This window comes from Danio aesculapii, chromosome 21 (genome assembly GCF_903798145.1).
Source record: "Danio aesculapii chromosome 21, fDanAes4.1, whole genome shotgun sequence".
Classification (NCBI taxonomy): Eukaryota; Metazoa; Chordata; class Actinopteri; order Cypriniformes; family Danionidae; genus Danio; species Danio aesculapii.
Window position 1 is genome coordinate 18,021,856 of NC_079455.1, and position 20,371 is coordinate 18,042,226.

General features: G+C 32.6%; 1 protein-coding gene across 6 annotated transcripts in view; it reads left to right on the forward strand.

The window, feature by feature from the left end:
• The window catches only part of nrxn2a (neurexin 2a), a 564,692-nt gene that overhangs the window by 452,053 nt on the left and 92,268 nt on the right, over positions 1–20,371 (forward strand). For all 6 annotated transcript variants that reach the window (XM_056446759.1, XM_056446762.1, XM_056446760.1 and 3 more), the window contains one exon: positions 16,925–17,106. In XM_056446759.1, the coding sequence (XP_056302734.1) occupies positions 16,925–17,106 (182 nt within the window). The remainder of the gene's footprint in view (positions 1–16,924; positions 17,107–20,371) is intronic.

A 20,371-nucleotide genomic window follows, 5' to 3' on the forward strand; every position in this document is an offset into this window, starting at 1 on the left:
TTCATTCAAATAAGACAGACTTTGTAACTAGGTTTGCTGTAGGAGGGCTGTGAGATATTGGATTTGTCAGAAGCGTCTGAGTTTGGATGAGCGCATGGATTTAATGAACTGCAAATGATGGTGTGTTCGCATTTACCTTGATGAGCTCGGTCTCCAGACTGACGGGAAAACTTATCGGAAAGGTTAATCACTCTACAAACACTACAGATGAGCATGTGTTTTATATTACACACGGTATGTTTGAACAGGCGTGTGTTATGAAAATAGCTTGGAAATGAATGTTGCGGAGTCTGGGCTGATTATGCTGTGCATGATTCAAATATTGGAGTTAAAAATTCATCAGTCACAAAGGTTCCTTTCTGATGAATTTTTAAATGTGTTGGTTCAAAGGAACGACGGTCTTTCAAGGAATATTTAAAGGCAGGATTCAGTCTTTGGTCAGTATATATATATATATATATATATATATATATATATATATATATATTTATAATTGTAATTCTAGCAATAACGTCGCAGCTAAACATCTAATGAACAGGAAAAAAAGAGAAGCAATTGAACTGAATCCATAGAAAAATACTTGGGATGGATCTAACAAAAACGTTGTAGTTGTCCCAAAAGTGGCAGCTGGTTTGTTTTTGGCGTATAATCCAAATTCATCAAGGAATCATTATTTCCCTCATATTTTTCCTCTGTTATTACTTTCCATTATATTTTTAGAATCAAAAATCAGCCAGGCTTTGTTTGTGTTCATATGTAGGTATTAATTTGTCACATTTACAGCTTGTGTGATGCATCATAATAATGGATGAATTATTACAGAAATATTATTCATTTTAAGGTTTTAAATTGCAATCTTTTTATATTTTGTAACCCTCAATCACTCAGAGAACAAAATGTAAAGCATTTGAAAATGCTAATTAAAAGATTTCAGTATTCAAAGGGAATCATTTGCGAGTAAAGAAATGTATACATAAATATTTAGCATTTTAGCTATTTTCACTACATCAATAATCTGTTTAGATGATATTAATGCTTCAGTATCGTACGCTTGAAAGCTGTTAATAATAATAATAATAATAATAATAATAATAATAATAATAATAGAAATAATAATAGAAATAATAATAGAAATAATAATAATAATAATAATAATAATAATAATAATAATAATAATAATAATAATAATAATAATAATAATAATAATAATAATAATGATAAGAAGAAGGATGGTAATAATGATAATACATGTTATTTATGAAGCGCTACAGTGTATACAAGCAAAATAAGAATTCAAACAAAGCCAAACTCACAAAATTACACAATAAAATAACAGTAATAACCACAAAACTCAATAAAAACAATAAAAACAATGAACCCTTTAAGGTGCACACCTTGAAAATATTTTTTTGGTCTTGTATTGATTAATATGCTGACAGAACTCTGATAAATAGTAATAAGCAATTAATGGATAAAAGGTCAACCAGTTGGTTATGAAGTGTTAATAATCAAAGTTGCAAATTGAATAATATCTGACAGTGATAAATCACAAATTAATCACTTTTAAATGATGAGTCTTAAAGAGTTTCTTTAAGCAATGCATGGAAGCACCTATCCTAATAGACACAGGTAATGTGTTGCATAACTTAGGCATATCCTAAGGACAGGCCCTCCTTCTCATGGTTTTTAAAGAGCCCCTATTATGCATTATGCTATTATGCAAGGGTCATATTTTGGTTTTGGGGGTCTCCAATGCCCCAATCTGTTGTGATTGGTCGACTGCTTTCAGTGCAAGAGAGTATGTGTGAGCCCAGTTCAGGAGTGCATTAAAGCAGTGCAGTTTAACAGCAGCAAATAGCTCTATTCTTAACCATTAGTAAAAACAGTGACACACACTCAGTATAAATCCACACAGTGGCAAAAGCTGAACTATTTTGAAACTTGACCGCCGCAAGTGTGTAGGATCAGCTAACGGTGGCCATAGCAACAAATGACAGTAGATTGCGAGCTCACAAATGCATTTAAATCCGTAAACAAAGCGGTACGCGGCACTTTTTCAACGTGGTTTTGGACGCGATATGAGAAGATAAAGAGTTAACCAGATAGAGTAAAAGTGGTTACAAGTAACAAAACACAATTAAATCCATAATTTGCAATTACAAGGAGGCAACCATTTTAAATACCCTTACTTACACTTGTAAAATGGAGTAAGGAACTGATCCATGAACTGTGTACTGTGAAGTTCCTGTCAAGCTCTGTCAAAGTCCCATACATCAATAGTCTTTTCTGGTCCTTCCTTTAACAAACGACCGATGAATCCCCTGTTGTAAGCGTGTAGATTGCTGAAGCACTCATAAGAAAAATGACAGGAACACAGCACAAGGCTGGGGCTATAATGCTGAGTTACTTTTGCAAAAATAAGCTTAAACCAATGACTCTTGACATGTTTGGGTAGGGAAAATAACATTAACTTTCCCTCACACTTAAGAGCACAGCGTCTTCATGACATGATTCAACCGGGATCTGCTACAGTGTTTGGGGACGGGGCTGGGGGTTTCAATTTTCCTAGGTCTGTGCACTAATCAAATGGGCGGGGCTTGAGTTTCATATTAACCTTACGCCGGCACGGCTAAAGACTCGTTACCATGGCGATTCATTCAAAGCCATAATAAGGGCTCTTTAATAAGTCAGTGCTGTACATTTCTGTCTCTGTGGAAATGTATGTAAATTAATGTTTGGTACAATTACACCTTTTGTAAAATGCATATGAATATGCATATTGACAAATCTAATTCAATGCTAATCGTCCATTATTATATAAGCATTGAGTGAAATTATACTCCAAATATTGTGACGTGGTACTAAACAATACATTTATTACAGTAATAATTCATTTTTGTAGTTAGTTATTAAAAAAGTATGCATATATAACATTAAATGCATTATAATGTTAAGAATCAATTAAAAATGTAATAATGCATTAATATATGAAGAGTACCTTCTCCTATAATGAGCTTTTTTTCTCAGGTTCCTATGATAAGTTAAGTAATTTCACTTTTATGGCAAGTTAAACATTCTTTTCATTGCCTTTAATGTTTAATAAGTGAACATAAATAGAGGAGTCTGAAAAAAATGCTAATTTTAGAAGAAAATTTCAGATGGCACTAAGAGGTTTTTTACATCTGAACTCTTCATTTGCTAACTGATTAATAAATGCTATAAAGTAATTGTTTAAGCTTAGTTCATATTAGTAAACACATTTTAACACGTACTGTAAAATGTGACCGAAATATGTAGCAAGTTATTCATCACTTTACAACCATATTTTGATACCACGTGCCAAGGAAACTTACACTGCTTGACTTGATCATGAATAAAAGAGGAGTGACGGGGTTGTTTGCCGCTTTGAGCTCATCGTGACTTCTCTGAATGTTGGATTAAGCGTGGGTACGAGGATGGTCATGACCCATGAATTGTCATAGAAATGTCAGGTCACATACCGCATAGATTATCTTGTCTCTTTGAATTTACACGTGAATTTATACATATTTCTAGATGTACACTGATTTACGCATACACATCGCCTGCTAAAATCCTCCATCGTGTGAATGAATTCAAGCAAAGTGTTAAACGGACAGCTGGTGGATGAATAAAATCAGGCAAAAAATATAATGATTTGATTTTTGAGAATGAAGTACAGTACTTTGCTTTGGCAATTTTTAAGTTGAAAGATGAAAAACTGGACTGTATGCTCGAAACATAAAAACAAATATCATGGAAGCTAAGCCGTTTGAGTGTCTGTTTACTAAACTAAATACTGTATATACAATTTGAACAAAATATAAATATATATATATATATATATATATATATATATATATATATATATATATATATATATATATATATATATATATATATATATATATATATATATATATATATATATACAGTTGAAGTCAGAATTATTAGCCCCCCTTTATATTTATATATGTTTCTTTTTCAAATATTTCCCAAATGATGTTTAACAGAGCAAGGAAATTTTCACAGAATGTCTGATAATATTTTTTCTTCTGGAGAAAGTCTTATTTGTTTAATTTTGGCTAGAATAAAGGCCGTTTTAATTTTTTTTTAATCCAATTTAAGGTCAAAATTATTAGCCCCTTTAAGCTAATTTTTTACAGAACAAACCATCATTATACAGTAACTTGCCTAATTACCCTAACTTGCCTAGTTAACCTAGTTAAGCCTTTAAATGTCACTTTAAGCTGTATAGAAGTGTCTTGAAAAATATAGTAAAATATTATTTACTGTCATCATGGCAAAGATAAAATAAATCAGTTATTAGGAATGAGTTATTAAAACTATTATGTTTAGAAATGTTCTAAAAAGCTCTTTTGTCCGTTAAACAGAAATTGGGGGAAAAAAATAAACAGGGGGACTGATAATTTAGAGGGGCTAATAATTCTGACTTCAACTGTATAAATACAATAGAACAGTGTGATATATTTGCTTGAAAAATTGCTATTCTTAGTCTTGTTTTAAAAATTCTCAAATATCTTAAGAAATAATATGAGGTAAGCAAAATAATCTTGTTTTTTTCCTTTTGACTTAAGATTATTTTGCTTGGAAAAAACTTGCTTCATTTTGACATATTATTCTTATAACAAGACAATTTGTTTTGCTTGTCTAGAAAATGCTTCTTGATTTAAGAATATTTAGATATTTGGACAAGAAACAAAGCGTTTTTTATTTCCATGCTAATGACATCATCACCCTAAATTTCCAGTATGGTTTTATAGAAAACAGGTCATTAGAAAAGAATCTCTAACACATTGTTTGTTTAATTTGACTGCACATAGAGGCATTATAACAGAAACATAAAATAGATGTAGTATGATAAAACAGTGCTGCTTCCCCACATGATCATGACCAGAAGAAACAGAATCAGTGAACTGTGGCATAATAAAAGATCTGCTGCTTTTCATGCTTTTGGTCTTGTTTCACTTCAATGGCTGTCAAGCCTACTACCATGATCATATATTTTGAATATAGCTCATCCATGTACATTTCTCTTACGAGTCTCGTAGTATGTAATTAAAACTACAACTCCCATGATTCCACACTCAAGGTCAAGGTCAAGGTGTCAACTTACTGCGCATTTGTTTGTTGTGAATATTCACCCCTCTAGCAGCAAAAATTACATCCTGAGCCTTTAACAATTTACAATGGTGCGTGAGATGGAAGACAAATGTAATACTACGAGTTAGTTTAAATTGTCTTTGAGTATAAATCCCCCAAAATAAATATAATCAAGTTATATGACCAGGTATTTTCAACACATGCTTACTGTAATTAAATTATTTAGCCTATTTATGTGAAACTGCAAAACATGCTTAAAATCTATATATGGATACATTTCCTGGTGTGTTCAGTTTGCTCACATTGTATATTGTTGTGATGCAGAATTCTTAGGTTTGAGTCTGGTGAAGCACAGTTCCACAAAAAAGATAATGCAATGTAAAATCAAGATAAAATTGTAGTCACTTTTCGATAAGGTTGGCTTTTTAAAACACTAATGCTTGAAATTAGGAGGGAATTTAGGTCATTGGTTTGCTTAATAAGATAGATAACAAGCCTTGCCTTCTCATGGAATTTTACAAGAAAGATGTGTATCTGAAAAACAAAACTAATTCTAAGAAACAGCTCCCTCTAGTGTATTCATCAACTGAAACTTGAAACAAAACGTAACCAGAGCAACATATTTTACATTTTAAGATTATTTTGCTTGGAAAAAACTTGCTTCATCTTGACATATTATTCTTATAACAAGACAATTTGTTTTGCTTGTCTAGAAAATGCTTCTTGATTTAAGAATATTGAGATGTTTGGACAAGAAACAAAGCGTTTTTTATTTCCATGCTAATGACATCATGCACCCTAAATTTACGGTTTGGTTTTATAGAAATTATAGAAAACAGGTCATTAGAAAAGATTCTTTAACACATTGTTTGTTTAATTTGACTGCACATAGAGGCATTATAACAGAAACATAAAATAGATGTAGAATGATAAAACAGTGCTGCTTCCCCACATGATCATGACCAGAAGAAACAGAATCAGTGAACTGAGGCATAATAAATTTGCACATACAATAATTTGTACATACACCTTTGGCCGTATTTCCAGTGACTACTTTACACCATTTCTACATCTGTGAGATTGTTTTAATGTATAAATGAGACAACATTAAACATTTAAGATAAATGCCATTTCTTGATACCATGAACTTCACATTCTCTAAGAGTGTATATTAGAACCTGAAAATTCAATATAAGTACCTTTAAAGCATACTGCGCCAGTGATTGTTTTTCTGCGAGTCAACAAGAATATATATATATAAATATACATTGACTTTATGATTATGCAACCCTGTGGTGCAATAAAATCATCCATCTGAAGTATGCTGCACCTCTCCTAACACAAACAATGGCAAATGAGCTATTTCTTTCATTATTATTCTGCGCTATACCCTTGCTGCAGTATCGCTCATTAAAACATTACTGCAGCATCACTTAATAACTTGAAATAATTAATTCGAGAAATATGAAATCTTGCACAAATATCTCCGGAGCGTTTTTTTGTGGTGTTCAACATCTCCTGGCTTCATTCGCGGGTCCATACAGATTGCTGACTTTGTTTTCCAGAGCTCTCGTGTCCAGATTGTGTACATATGATGCAGTGGACAAGAATCCAATATCCGTCCGTCCTTCTTTGGCCATTTGGGAACTCAAGGCAAATAACTATATTCGCCTGCTTTTAGCCTCCATACACAGAGCTTATCTAATCACCGCATCTCACAGGAGCCTTCAGTGAAATCCAATCCCAGCACTTTATTGTTGTTTGCCTTTTTGAAAAGAAGAAACATGTAAAACCTGCTTCCCAAGCTGCATGAAAAGAGTGGGAATAAATCATATCGCTCAACTGTTCATTGGGGAGGTGATGAAGAGGAAAAGTGTTTTTTCATTTAGCTTTTGTCATTAGGTGTTTGCTCTTTATTCCACGGGGGTTTGAATAGTGATATTATCATAAAAAGTGTGTGTTGTTTATTAATCTGAGAAGCGTGAAATAAGAAAGGTAGAACAGTCATGTGGTATAAAATGTCATCATAGATAAATTAACATGATTTGAATTTAAAATAGAGTTAGTTTTCTCACACACACACACACACACACACACACACACACACACACGCACACACACACACACACACACACACACACACACACTCACACACACACACACACATAGTCTACTAGTATTTTACAAGGGGGGAAAAGGGGAAAATAAGTGTTGTACATGTCATGTTTTTTTCTGGGAATAATATTTCTAAAGAAGCTGTTGACATAAAATTGAACCAGATTTTGATAAAAACCCAAACAATACGATCATAAAAAATAATACAAAACAAAACAAAAAAATCTGAAAAATTAGTTGTTTTTTTGTAATAACAATGAAATGACACAAGGAAAAAATTACTGAACTACTGAATCGGATTTAATACTTTATATAAAAGGCGTTTTTGGTTATGGCAGCTTAAAGATGTCTCTCATATGGAGAATGAAAATACAAGCATTGTTCAGGTGTGAGTTTTACACAGACTTCAACAGAGTGTAAAAACCTTGATGGTTCTCGTTTATCAAATCTGATCTTTAATTTTATATTGGACTCAAGTCAGATTATGGCTGGGCCAATCTACAGCTTCATTTTCTTTCTCTGAAGGCATTTAAGAGGCTATGTTTTGGAAGTGTCCACCCTGGTTTCATCTTCATCCTGATAATGTTGATGTTGGAATGAAGCAGGAATCTTAATTTACAATGATGAGAGGGTTGCTAACTAACTAATGAGAGAGTTTTGCTGAAAAATGGTGATGTGTTCAATACATATTTTCCCTGTTGTATTTAAAAATATATGTATATAAATATATGTATATAAATAAATAAATATATATATGGAACGCATGATAATATATATATATTATGCATTCCACTTTAAAATTATGTTAATATGAGGGCATTAATCTCTATCTATATTTATGTATACACATACACTACCGGTCAAAAGTTTGGGGTCAGTTTTTTTTTTTTTTTTTTAGAAAATTATTCTGTTCATCAAGGCAACATTTATTAAATGCAAAAAATATATATATTGTAAATTTTTTAATACAACTTTAAATAACTGCTTGTAGTTAAAAAATGTTATGTAGTTTCAAATGAAACTATTACTCCAGTCATTATTGCTTTTATTACTATTACCATTAATATTAGCAATATTATAATTAGCAATAATAATAACAGTTAATATTAATAATGATTTCTGGAGGATCATGTGACTCTGAAGACTGTAATAAAAAGCTGAAAATTCATAAAGTTACAAATGACGTTAAAATGACTGGAATAAATAATTAAATAAAATTATAAACAACTTTTGAACAGTTATTTTATACTGCAATAACGTTTCACATTTGTACCATTTTTACTGTATTTTTGATTAAATAAATGCAGCCTTGATGAACAGGATAAACTTATTTTAAAACATTTAAAAATCCTACTGACCCCAAACTTCTGACTGGTATTGTATTAAAAAAAAATCAAATAAATCTAAATAATTTTTATGTTATTATTTTTATTTTTATATTATTAATAATTATTTTAGATCTTAATAATTAATCGTATTATGTTTTTCTTTAAGTAGGTCATGCATTCCACCTTAAAAAATATGTAAATATGAAGGCACTTAATCTATTTTGAACATAGATTTACATAATTCCTAAATTTAATAGATTGATTTAATCAGACTCCCTTTTATTCTATAAACTACTGATAATGTATCTTCAAAATGTCAAAGAATGAATGCAATTTTAGCCTAACAATAAAAACAACCTTTAAAACACCAAGAAGCAACAGATGACTCATCCTTGTGACGATCTAAAAAACTCTTCAAATATATCCTGCCCCAAATTCTGGTTTTATACAGTAAGGATTACAAAAAGTCATTGTGACTGCTAGTTTTTAATAGCACGCGGCTCAGGAGCTGGTTTTATCTTGCTCAGTGCACCAGCCAAGTCTTTTAAGGTGAAATGCAGGAAGTAACTGAAGCAGAAAAATTGAATTTTTGCCTCCAAGACTTTTTTTCTTCCCCAAAGACAGCATGTGTGGACAGTTCATTCAGTGTGCTTATTGAATTAAACACTGTTTACAAATGCTTAACCTATCAGGAGCTTAATGCAATGGCTTTCGCTTATTCCACTAGACTAAAGCCTGACAAAAGGGCTATTGCAGAATAACACAAACAATCTGAGTGCAACCTAATGGATTAAATGTACCAAATCGTATGTTTGTTTTTAAAAGAGGATGTTTTTTGGCCTATGGAAAAAGAGTACATATGTCATATCATAGCTCAAGGGTGGATAAATGAGGTCATAACCCATCGAAAGCGTATATAGGTAGGTAGCATTTTCAGAGGCCTATGCGAAGCGATATTGATTTGTATAGCGCACGCTTAAAGTGATATAGAGTAGAATAAGATTTCAACGTTTAGAAAATAACCAGGACAATAAATTCTGATTCCTTCCAAGTGAGGAAATCAATTGTGTTTTGGAGACTTTAGACACTTTCTGATTGCATCATGATAGCAGTGGTTAAGTTTCACCTCTGCTGTGAATCGTCAGGTTTAGAGTCCCATAAAAAACGTCCTTGAGTCACATGGGTTGTCTGGATCACTGTATGGTTTATGTAGCGAAGCAGACAACGCAACTGTCAATGGATTGTAAATGGAGAAAATTCAGCCATAAATATTTCCTAACAACTATGAATCTGTATTTTGCATCATTTTTATTTAAATGTATATATAAAATAATTATTTTGCGGAGAGTAATATGAGACGAGTCTGTATTCATCTCTCAGTGAAGCTGTGCCTGTCACAGACGTCAAGACTCATTGTGGTTTTGTACCTAATATTTTGTCTGGGTGAATTAATGTGAGAAATATGCCACAACTGTGTCAAATCTTTGAGTTACGGATTTTAATACAATCATATCAAGAATGGATAAACTAGAAGCTTTTATACTGAGATGAATTTATATTAAATATAGGCTGCAAACTATTATAAACTATTTTTACTTTTTATTTTTTATTTTTACTTTTACTTAAAAAATTTGCAGGTAATTTAATGTTTGTAAATAATTCAATGTCTGTTTCTACTATATAAATTTATAGTTTATTTATTTATTTATTTATTTATTTTAATAATAATTAAAAGAATTGCTCGTTCTAAACTGTACTAAATTGGATTACTTCAGCTTGTACCAAAAGTAGCTCCTTTTTGAGTCCAAAAAGAACTCTTTTTTAAAGAAACATTCGTCAAAAGTGCAATATAAGATCTTTTTAAATAACATTTTTAATTACAGCATCTAAACTGCATGTTTAAAATGTTTTATTTATGTTTAATATACAGTCAAGCCCTAAGTAATTCATACCCTTGGGGTCAGACGTGACGTGTTAATATAGGCCAAATTTGCAAATAAAATGATCATGATGATGATGATGAAGAAAAAAAACCTTTATTTGTCACATACACTTTTACATGTAGCGTAATTGGACCCCTCCGACCATACACAAACATCACACATTTGAGGGGAAGACAGGTCAGACGAGAGGTAGCTTTTAAAAACAGGAAATAAGATAAATTAGGGAGAAGAATCAATTTGAGAAATATGCCACATGCATGTCACATCATTGAGTTATGCATTTTAATAAATCATATCAAGAACAGATAAACTAGAGGGTTTTTTTTTACTAGAGGTAAAATTTTATTGAATATAGGCTGTGACAAATAATTAAAAGAATTGCTCATTCTAAACTGTACTAAATTGGGTTACTTCAGCTTGTACCAATTGTAGAACCTTTTTTGGTGCCAAATAGAACTCTTTTATAAAGAAACATTTTGTAAAAGTGCAATATAAGATGTAAAAGCTTTTATAAATAACATTTTAATTACAGCATCTGAAATACGTGTATAAAATGTTATATTTATTATTTTTTAATATACATTTAAGCAGTGGTTCATTCTGCTGTGGCGACCCCAGATTAATTAAGGGACTAAGTCTAAAAGAAAATGAATGAATACAGTGCCAAAATGAATCATACCCCTGGGGTCAGACTTGACTGTTTACAGTATAAAGGCCAAAATTTGCCAATAAAATGATGGTGATGATGATGATGATTAAAAAAAACTTTATTTGTCACATACAATTTTATATGTAGTGAAACACTGCCAACTGTACAACAAACTTTAGTTTTCATAATTTTCATGTGTGTATGTCTGTTTATCACCTACCTTGGAGACAAGCAGGACTGACCCAGTGCAAACAGTGATAATGTCTGCTTGTCTCCACCAAAAACGACTTCTGCAGACATCACATGTTGTTCTGAACATGATGTATTTTAAAACATTTTTGCGTCAGATAGATGCAAGTGGCTCTCTGTATTTTGGTTTTGGTAACAAAAGCAAAAGATTCAGTAAAAGCAGAATGACCATGAAATACGGACGTCTCCATTTTGCCACTTTACTTGTGTGGCTGTCACCTAGCAACAGCTGTATACAAAACAGCAGCTTGATGATGAAAGTGTACCAGATTCAGAAGGAAAAAAGATGGTGTGAACACAAACCAGCCAAGAAGGTGGCAGGGGGGGATGGGGGGGGGTTCATCGAACTTGAGTTTGGTCCAGGCAATTGAACTAAGTGTAAAAGCACTCTAAGACAATTCAACTAATCAAAACGTCACATCAAGAAAAAAGAACCAGTATAGATCTTTAGATCCACCCACTCCCATGAATCACCCACTCTTGCTCTCAGAATGCTTAGATATTTGTATATTTTTCACTTAACTTGAAAAAGATTGTATTTTTTTGTCCTTCATAGTGCTTCGTGGTACTGTAATTCTTTCCCTTATTGAAGGACAGCCATTATTTTGTCTGAGATGTTGCTTTAAAATGAAAATTTGTACTGTTGTGATTCACCTCGTAGCCTAGGGGATACTTTCCTACACACCATGCTTTTATTTTCTGTTACATCATTAAGGGTCAGACTATCATTAATATAATTTGATTTAAACCTTCTATTATTTTGCAATTCTGAATTAAGTTACTGGCAACCAGATTTAATTGGCTTAATAGCCAATACAACTTCTGCTTGCGTTCATCACTTGGCGATTGTTAATTTTGGACCCCGCTGACAACAGATACTTTAGCGCCAATTAAACGAATAAGCCTGATTGATCCCATGTGTTTTGGCGATTCATTAGAAGCGTTCCTCATATTTCAGCAGTTCAAACAGTTGTTGTGATGCGTGGCGGCCCAAACTCAACAAGTTAGTTAGCAGCTTTTGTGAGCAGGTGTTCAGCACTCTGTAACCCACATCCCGCCTCAGGGACCACTCGCCAGATCACTTAATTACTTTCCCCACACCTCTTCTGTTTGCTCATTTAGACGACCACAAGCGCCAGGAATGACAGGTGGCTCCACTTTGGCATTTGGTATTTAGGTGAAATGTGTGAGAGAGGTGAAAAATCTGCCGTTTAGCAAACAGTTAATAAGTTAGGCGGAGTCATGGAAAGCTGCAGTACCTGTGTTTAGTAGACGATCAGAAATCTGCATTTTATGAAAACAAAAAAGATGGTGTGTACGAAACACAAGCAGCAGACTAAATAAACTGAGGGCTACAGCTGCGTCGCAAATGACACACTATACATTATGCACTTATGCATTATATGCTTATGCACTTACACACTCAAAAGCATAGTATATGAATGTAGTGTTGTCCCAAATGGACTACTGATGTTTTTTGGTGGAAATTCAAACAGTATCCCTGATGACGTTTGACGGTTACCGAATTAGTGAAATAAATGACCAAAGTACCAAATAATACCTGCCATGAGTATAACCGCATTCACCATCGGCGGTATAAGCACTCTTGTAGAAGAATTTTGCTTTCACAATCCAAAATAAATAAAGTAATCCAACATGAGCTCCGCTCCTTCTGCTACATGAGCAAAGCTGCACTCGTTGAGTGTGTGAAGTGTCCAACATTACTCTCTTCATTTTGACGGTAGAATAAGTGCATCATCCGAGTAATTAAAGTGCACGTAATATTTTTAGAGTTTTTTATTGTGATTGCTATTATGAATAGTATACACTATTTATACTACAAAATGGCATAGAATAGTGCATGAGTATGCGATTTGGGACACACCTTTTGTGTGTGTACATACACAAAAGGCAAACTTATGAAATAAATGAGGAACAGGTGTGTTGAATCAAACAATGAGTAACCATAGAAACAAATGAAAGCATGCTGTGTGGAACCATGAAAATAAAATGCATGATATACATTTTAATTCATCTGTTTCTAAAGCGATACTTCATAAAAATGATTCACATAGTTAAAAATTTTTTTTATTTTATTTTTTTTGCTAAAATTAACAGAGACTAACAAATGCTGTAAAAACAATAAATAATAATAATAAATGTCTATATTTTTAAAAGATTGATACATAAAAAAGAATTAAATATATAAAGTAAATTTAGATTAGATTAGATTATACATTGTTGTTAATCCATGGGATATTCGTTTGCCACCTTTGTACATTACAAATAAATGATAATGATAAATAATACAAAATATTAGTCTAACAACACTCCATTTTGCACAACTACACATAACGAACACATACAAATATCACCACTTTGATATTTAAACCTAACATCATTTGGAATAAATAATAATATATTATAATATAATATAATATAATATAATATAATATAATATAATATAATATAATATAATATAATATAATATAATATAATATAATATATAATATAATATAAAAAACAAATGACATTAGGACTCATTTAGAATTGCAAAAGCACCAAGTACAATAAAAAAAATGATATTAAACATACTTTTAACATCTTTTTATGCAATACTCAACACTATTCATTAACTACAGCTTAACTTGACATTCGCGCAGTCTGTTGCTGTGCTGTTGCACTTCAACAGTGAGGCGGCTCACATTACCACCTCTCGTTTTACCCTGGCAAATCGGCCAACGCAGTTGCCCAGGTTCACTCTCTAGGGCTGTTTCAGCGCAGATAGCTTGGCAGTTTAAAGCATGTCGGGCATCCATCCCGTCCCGCGGTGCTTTCTGACCAAGCTGACGCAGCACCACACAGGCTCCATTTCACATCCTCATTTCTATACAGCCGCCTTGATTCGATGCCATGTCCAATCGTGGTGAAATATTAGCACCCAAGTGTGCAGAGAGGGCAAGAAGTTGGTAAAGTTTGCTCTGAAATCCACCAATAGAATGAATCTCAAATCCAAACCAATTGTCTTAGTGAGACTCTGTGACTAGACAATTTATTATTATTATGAGAGACTCTTATTTTGGAAGCAGACTGTCAACATATGCGTTACCTTTTGTAAAAGCTTATGCACATTATCTGGTTGTGCTTGAATAACAATTGAACCCAGAAATAAATGTGTTTTTTTGTGCGTAATGTTTCTTATATGTTAGCTCAGTGCTTTATGATTTCTAAAACTCAGTGTATATTGTGCGGTGTTAGAATTTAGACATAACTATCAAGTCATGGCAAGGCAAATAAATGCAAGGCAAGTTTATTTATATAGCACATTTCATACACAATGGTAATTCAAAGTGCTTTACATAAACAGGAATAAAAGAAACAAGAAACAAGAAAAATATATTTTAAATAGAATTAAAAATTATTAAAACAGATAAAAATTGATTAAGATGTGTTAAACATACAAGAATAAAAAAGAAAGATATAATATTGTGCTCTTTAGGACATGGCACAGTGCTCATTTAGTAAAGGCACAGCTAAACAGATGTGTTTCAAATCTTCATTTCAATGTACCTAATGTTGGAGCACATCTGATCATTTCTGGTAGCCGGTTCCAGCAGCGGGGGGCGTAGTAGCTGAAGGCGGATTCACCCTGCTTTGACTGAGCTCTTGAAATTTCTAATTTACTTCATCCTAATGATCTGAGTGATCTGTTGGGTTTGTATTCAGTGAGCATATCTGTAAGTCATGGTTAATTGTTTGCTTTAAACCATTTGCATATTAAGAAAGCCAAATGTATGTACCCATGGTGATAGCAGCTTTCAAAACACTTATTCATAAAGCCTTTATTAATATTCTTTTTTTAAATGAGTGGTTCAGAGAACATATATAATTGTCAAGGCCACATGATTTCATTAAACAAGGCTTCTTTATGTCATATCTGCTTTGAAATGTTACACAATACATCACTGAACAAATATTCATAGTTTTTACCTAATTTTAGATCAGTAATTAGACTTTTTTTATTATAAAAAATAATACTAGTAGGTAAAAGTCACTTACTGTCATTTTTTGGTCTGATTCTGTATCTGAGCTGAGTCCGAAATCACCTACTACTGAGTAGGTACTGCATTAGAATTTAAATGTACTACTCTGCCGTAAGAAAAGTATGTTCTATACAGTATGAATGTGAACAGTATGAATAGAACTCGGACATACTACATCCACCATTTTGTCATGATCACGTGACCTACCCTCATGAGTTGCGTCTCTATGGAACAAAATCAATGCCAAAAGTATTAAATTAAAAATCTTGTTGAATAGCACAAACTGAAAAAATAATGCACCGAATTAACAAGTTCTTGCATTTTAATGACTTGAATTCCCGGGTTTGTATTTTTAGGTCCTGAAATTTAACATATCTGTTTATTTAAGCTGTGATTATTTCAACGAAAAATATTTCAAACATGTTTTCATACTTATAAATTCAGTAATTTACACATAGACTGTTCCTCAGGTAGACATGGCTTTTAAATGCTCAAGTGTCCATCTATTTGTGTAAGCATTTGGTGAAGAAAGTCAAGCGATGATCATTGGTGCCAATCACAGTATCTGATGATCATGTGAACAAAATGACCAATCAGTGGTGTTTAATGACCAGGGAAATGGATGTTTTCAGTAGTTGATGTTGTAATTTCAGTACTGATTGACTTCTAGCAAGTCTGTCTGGGCCATATGAAAGTATATTTGAGGTTGGACCCCCTGTTATTACTGTTAATACAAATAAATATAATACTAATAAATCTAATTAATACTAATAGATCTGTGGGGACCCCCAAAGTGCATGGGCCATTAGAATCAACCTTTTACCCCTGCTTAGCATTGGTTGTTTTTAGTACTTAAAGAGCACATTATCTGCATCATCTTATCCTTAATCCTACCAAATACCTAAACCCAACTACTACCTTAATAAATATTAATAAGTAGCAAATTAAGAGTTAATTAAGCCAAAAGTCAGTTAGTTAATGTTTTTTTAATAACGAAAATTGTACCTTAAAATAAATTATGTGCAATTTTTCTTCTTCTTAAACTTTCACTGTTAATATCTATTTCACACCTATGCTTTAGCCCTCGCATCATTTTTTTACACCTCCATCTATTGCTTCATCCTTCACATCAGCGTAAGAGGTTTGAATGTGAAATGGCAGTCCTGAATATGACGTTTGTCACTGAGGAAGCACATTGCAAATGAGCATTCAAGGAACATCAGAACAGATGGCAACTTATTAAAGACCGGGAGACTTTAATCTCATATGAGGCAGCGCGCAGGGCAAATATGAAATGTGAGAGGTTTCTTTAGCATCCATTTTGCCTCACACATTCAGAGCGGTGTGCCCTCCTGCTGCGCCGTGTAACATTTCACTCGCTTTCATTCTTATTTTTCTCATGTAACATCTCTGAATCTTCAGCTTAGGGTTTTTGTGTTTCGCTTCATTTTGCAGCTGGTACCACGTATATTTTTGGAAGAGGAGGAGCGCTCATCACGTACACCTGGGCCCCCAATGATCGGCCAAGCACCCGGGCGGACCGTTTGGCTGTGGGCTTCAGTACCCAGCAGAGCGATGCCATCCTGGTGCAGGTGGAGAGCAGCCAGGGCCTGGGAGATTACCTGCAGTTGCACATTGTGAGTATCACAGTTCACTGTAAAGCTCTTATGGGATTCTTAATGTGGTTATTTATTGTCCTACAGTCCTCTACAGTCATTATATTAATGCACAAACAACACTTTTGTCTTTTTGGCCCAGTGTCCATCAGTTTAAGGCAGTTTAGTTGTATTGAGTCATCTTTCAGAATTTAACTTTCGTTTTTTATATACAATTAAGAGACCATGATGTTATATATTTTATATAATTAGGACTGTCAATTTGTATATATATATATATATATATATATATATATATATATATATATATATATATATATATATATATATATATATATATATATATATATATATATATATATATACTGTTAACAATCACACTCATAGTTTTGCTATGTGGCTGTATATCGGCTCTGGTGGGAGGCATGCATCTTGCCTTAGTGCCTCCACCAGTAACAATATACAGCCACATCGCAATGCTATGAGTGTGATATTGCGTTTATACGATAGTTCAACAGCATAATTGTGTGTATAAAAAAGAACATTAAACACGGAGAGACTCAAAACCCCTTTTGTACGAGAAACATCAACCGTCACTTTCTTCACTTTCTTTGTACTGCTCAGACAGGCTGACAGCGGCTGATGCACTGAATCCGATGCTCTGAAATTAAGTATTTTAAAATAGGCACTATCCTTATAAATAATCTGCATAGTTGCAATCTAAACAACTACATTCTTGACTAAAAAAGCCTCAAAAGGACATTATGTTGTCCAACAGCAGCAATATTTGTCAAACTGTAGAGTGTCCTCTGCTTGTCACTGTATGTGGGCGGAGTAATTCACAAGGGTGAAGTTTTAAGAGGACGAGTGCTGTTATTTGCAGAATATTGCACAGCTATCAGCCAATCAGTATATATATACATATTGATCAGTGTATATATATATATATTGTATATACACATACTGTATATAAGTAACTGATTCATTTAATCTTTGTCGTGATGACAGTACATGATATTTTACTAGATATTTATAAGACACGTCTACACAGCTTAGAGTGACATTTAAAGGCTTAACTAGGTTAATTAGGTTGACTAGGCAGGTTAGGGTAATTAGACAAGTTATTTTATTATTATGGTTTGTTCAGTAGACTATCGAAAAAAAATTATCTTAAAGGGGCTAATATATTTTACCTAAAAATGTTTAAAAAATTGAAACAAAAACTGCATTTATTCTTATATGCATTAATATAATATATATATTATCTATTATGATAATAAATGTACATGATGATAATAATAAACATGAATTATATATATATATATATATATATATATATATATATATATATATATATATATATATATATATATATATATATATATATATATATATATATATATATATATTTGGACTCTCAGTAGTGATTATTAAACCACACTGAACTGAGCTAAACTGAACTGAACTTAAACAATACAAATTGAACTACACTGTTCCTATTTACTATGACCTTTTATATGAAGCTGCTTTGACACAATCTACATTGTATAAGCCCTATACAAATAAAGGTGAATTGAAAAAAAATTGAATTTAATATATATATATATATATATATATATATATATATATATATATATATATATATATATATATATATAATTCATGTATATTATTATCATCATGTACATTAATTATCATAATAGATCATAAAATAGTTTTTAGCAGTAGTAGTTATAGTAGTAGTAGTAATAATACAAATATGTTACATAATAAATACATAATTTAAAAAATATATATTTTTTATTATCATTCATTTCCATACCCACCAATAATCGTTTAAATATTAAGCAAAATAAGATAATAGTAATAGTAGTAGTATTAGTAGTAGTGATAGTAGCAGTAGTAGAGTAGTGGATAAAAACTGTTAAGAAGATTTCAAGCATGGAATGGTGTTTTATTAAAACATGATTAAAATAAAGTTATTTCATTGTTGTCATCAAAGCAGCAACAACAATAATAATATTAATAATTATAATACCTATATGTATACCTAAAGTATTACAAGATAGAGATCAATTGAATATTTTGACATCCTAAAAGTTGAAATGTGTTTCTGGCATGTCATATTAATCATGATTTCTAATGGGCTTTCAGGTCTCAGCTGTTTGCATCGTCTGACTTGATATGATCTATTTTTAAAGCCCCACTATGAGCAGCAAAATGAAACTGTGTAATTAGAGTAATCAACAGACAAAACCACAATAAAACAAGCTTATGCAAACATCTTAATGAAATTAGCGCTTATTTAGCGGGGCATTATTTATAGCTACATTAATTTTACTGTATTTGTTTAGCCTCAGAGTAATAGTAATAGGAGCTCTACAAAACATCCTGTAATTACTGTAATTGTACTGTTAGTTGTTCCAGGATGTGAATGCTTTTTACCAACCAGAATTTCACAATTGTAGTTATCCTGACATGCCGTGAAAGAATCAACGGGCCACTGTGATAAAACTGTAGTATATATTTTGTCTCTAGGCTTTTTATGTCTGTGTATGAGCAATGCTACTGACGTAGGCTGTGCCATTTCCATTCTCTCCATTTGGAAGTGCTGACAGGGAAACTGATGCAAATTGACTTGGATAAAAATCTTAAGTTGAATCATTTCAGCGAATGCTTCAGGGGCTCCAGGCACATGAAGCTGTATTCATGGATCAAATGATGAATAGAAGCTACATCCTTGCGTTCAATTCTTTTTGATAAGATTCAGACACGTCCTTTTCCCCCACCCGTGCAGACTGGAAGAAAAATACCCCCCGAAAAAAGGTTGGAATCATTAACAGTTTAGGAAAGCGAAAACACCAAGCTCTTTCATATTAATTTATCCTATTAAAACAACATAGGGCTGAGATAGTATGACGGTAGATCAAGCTTGTAAATGCCTCGTTGACCCCTTGGCTTATTACTGCAATTATATTTCAGGGAGTTTTTTTTTTAAGATGCATTTTAATAAGGTTCCTCCGAATGAATAATTAATTCAGCGTGAACTGTCGACTTTCGCACTGTGAGCCTCCATGGCAGCGCAGCCATAAACAGGCTGAGAGCAGCTGCTCTGCCAGACACAGACTGGGGCTTGTTTTCAGAAACTTCCTCCTCTTGTCACAGACACAAAGCACAAGAGCCTCCCATTCTGTAGGCTGAAGGATGGATCTGTGGAGATTTTTTTACATCCTTTCTGATGGCATTTTCTGTGTGTTGGTATCTGTCTGAATGGAGATTCCCAACA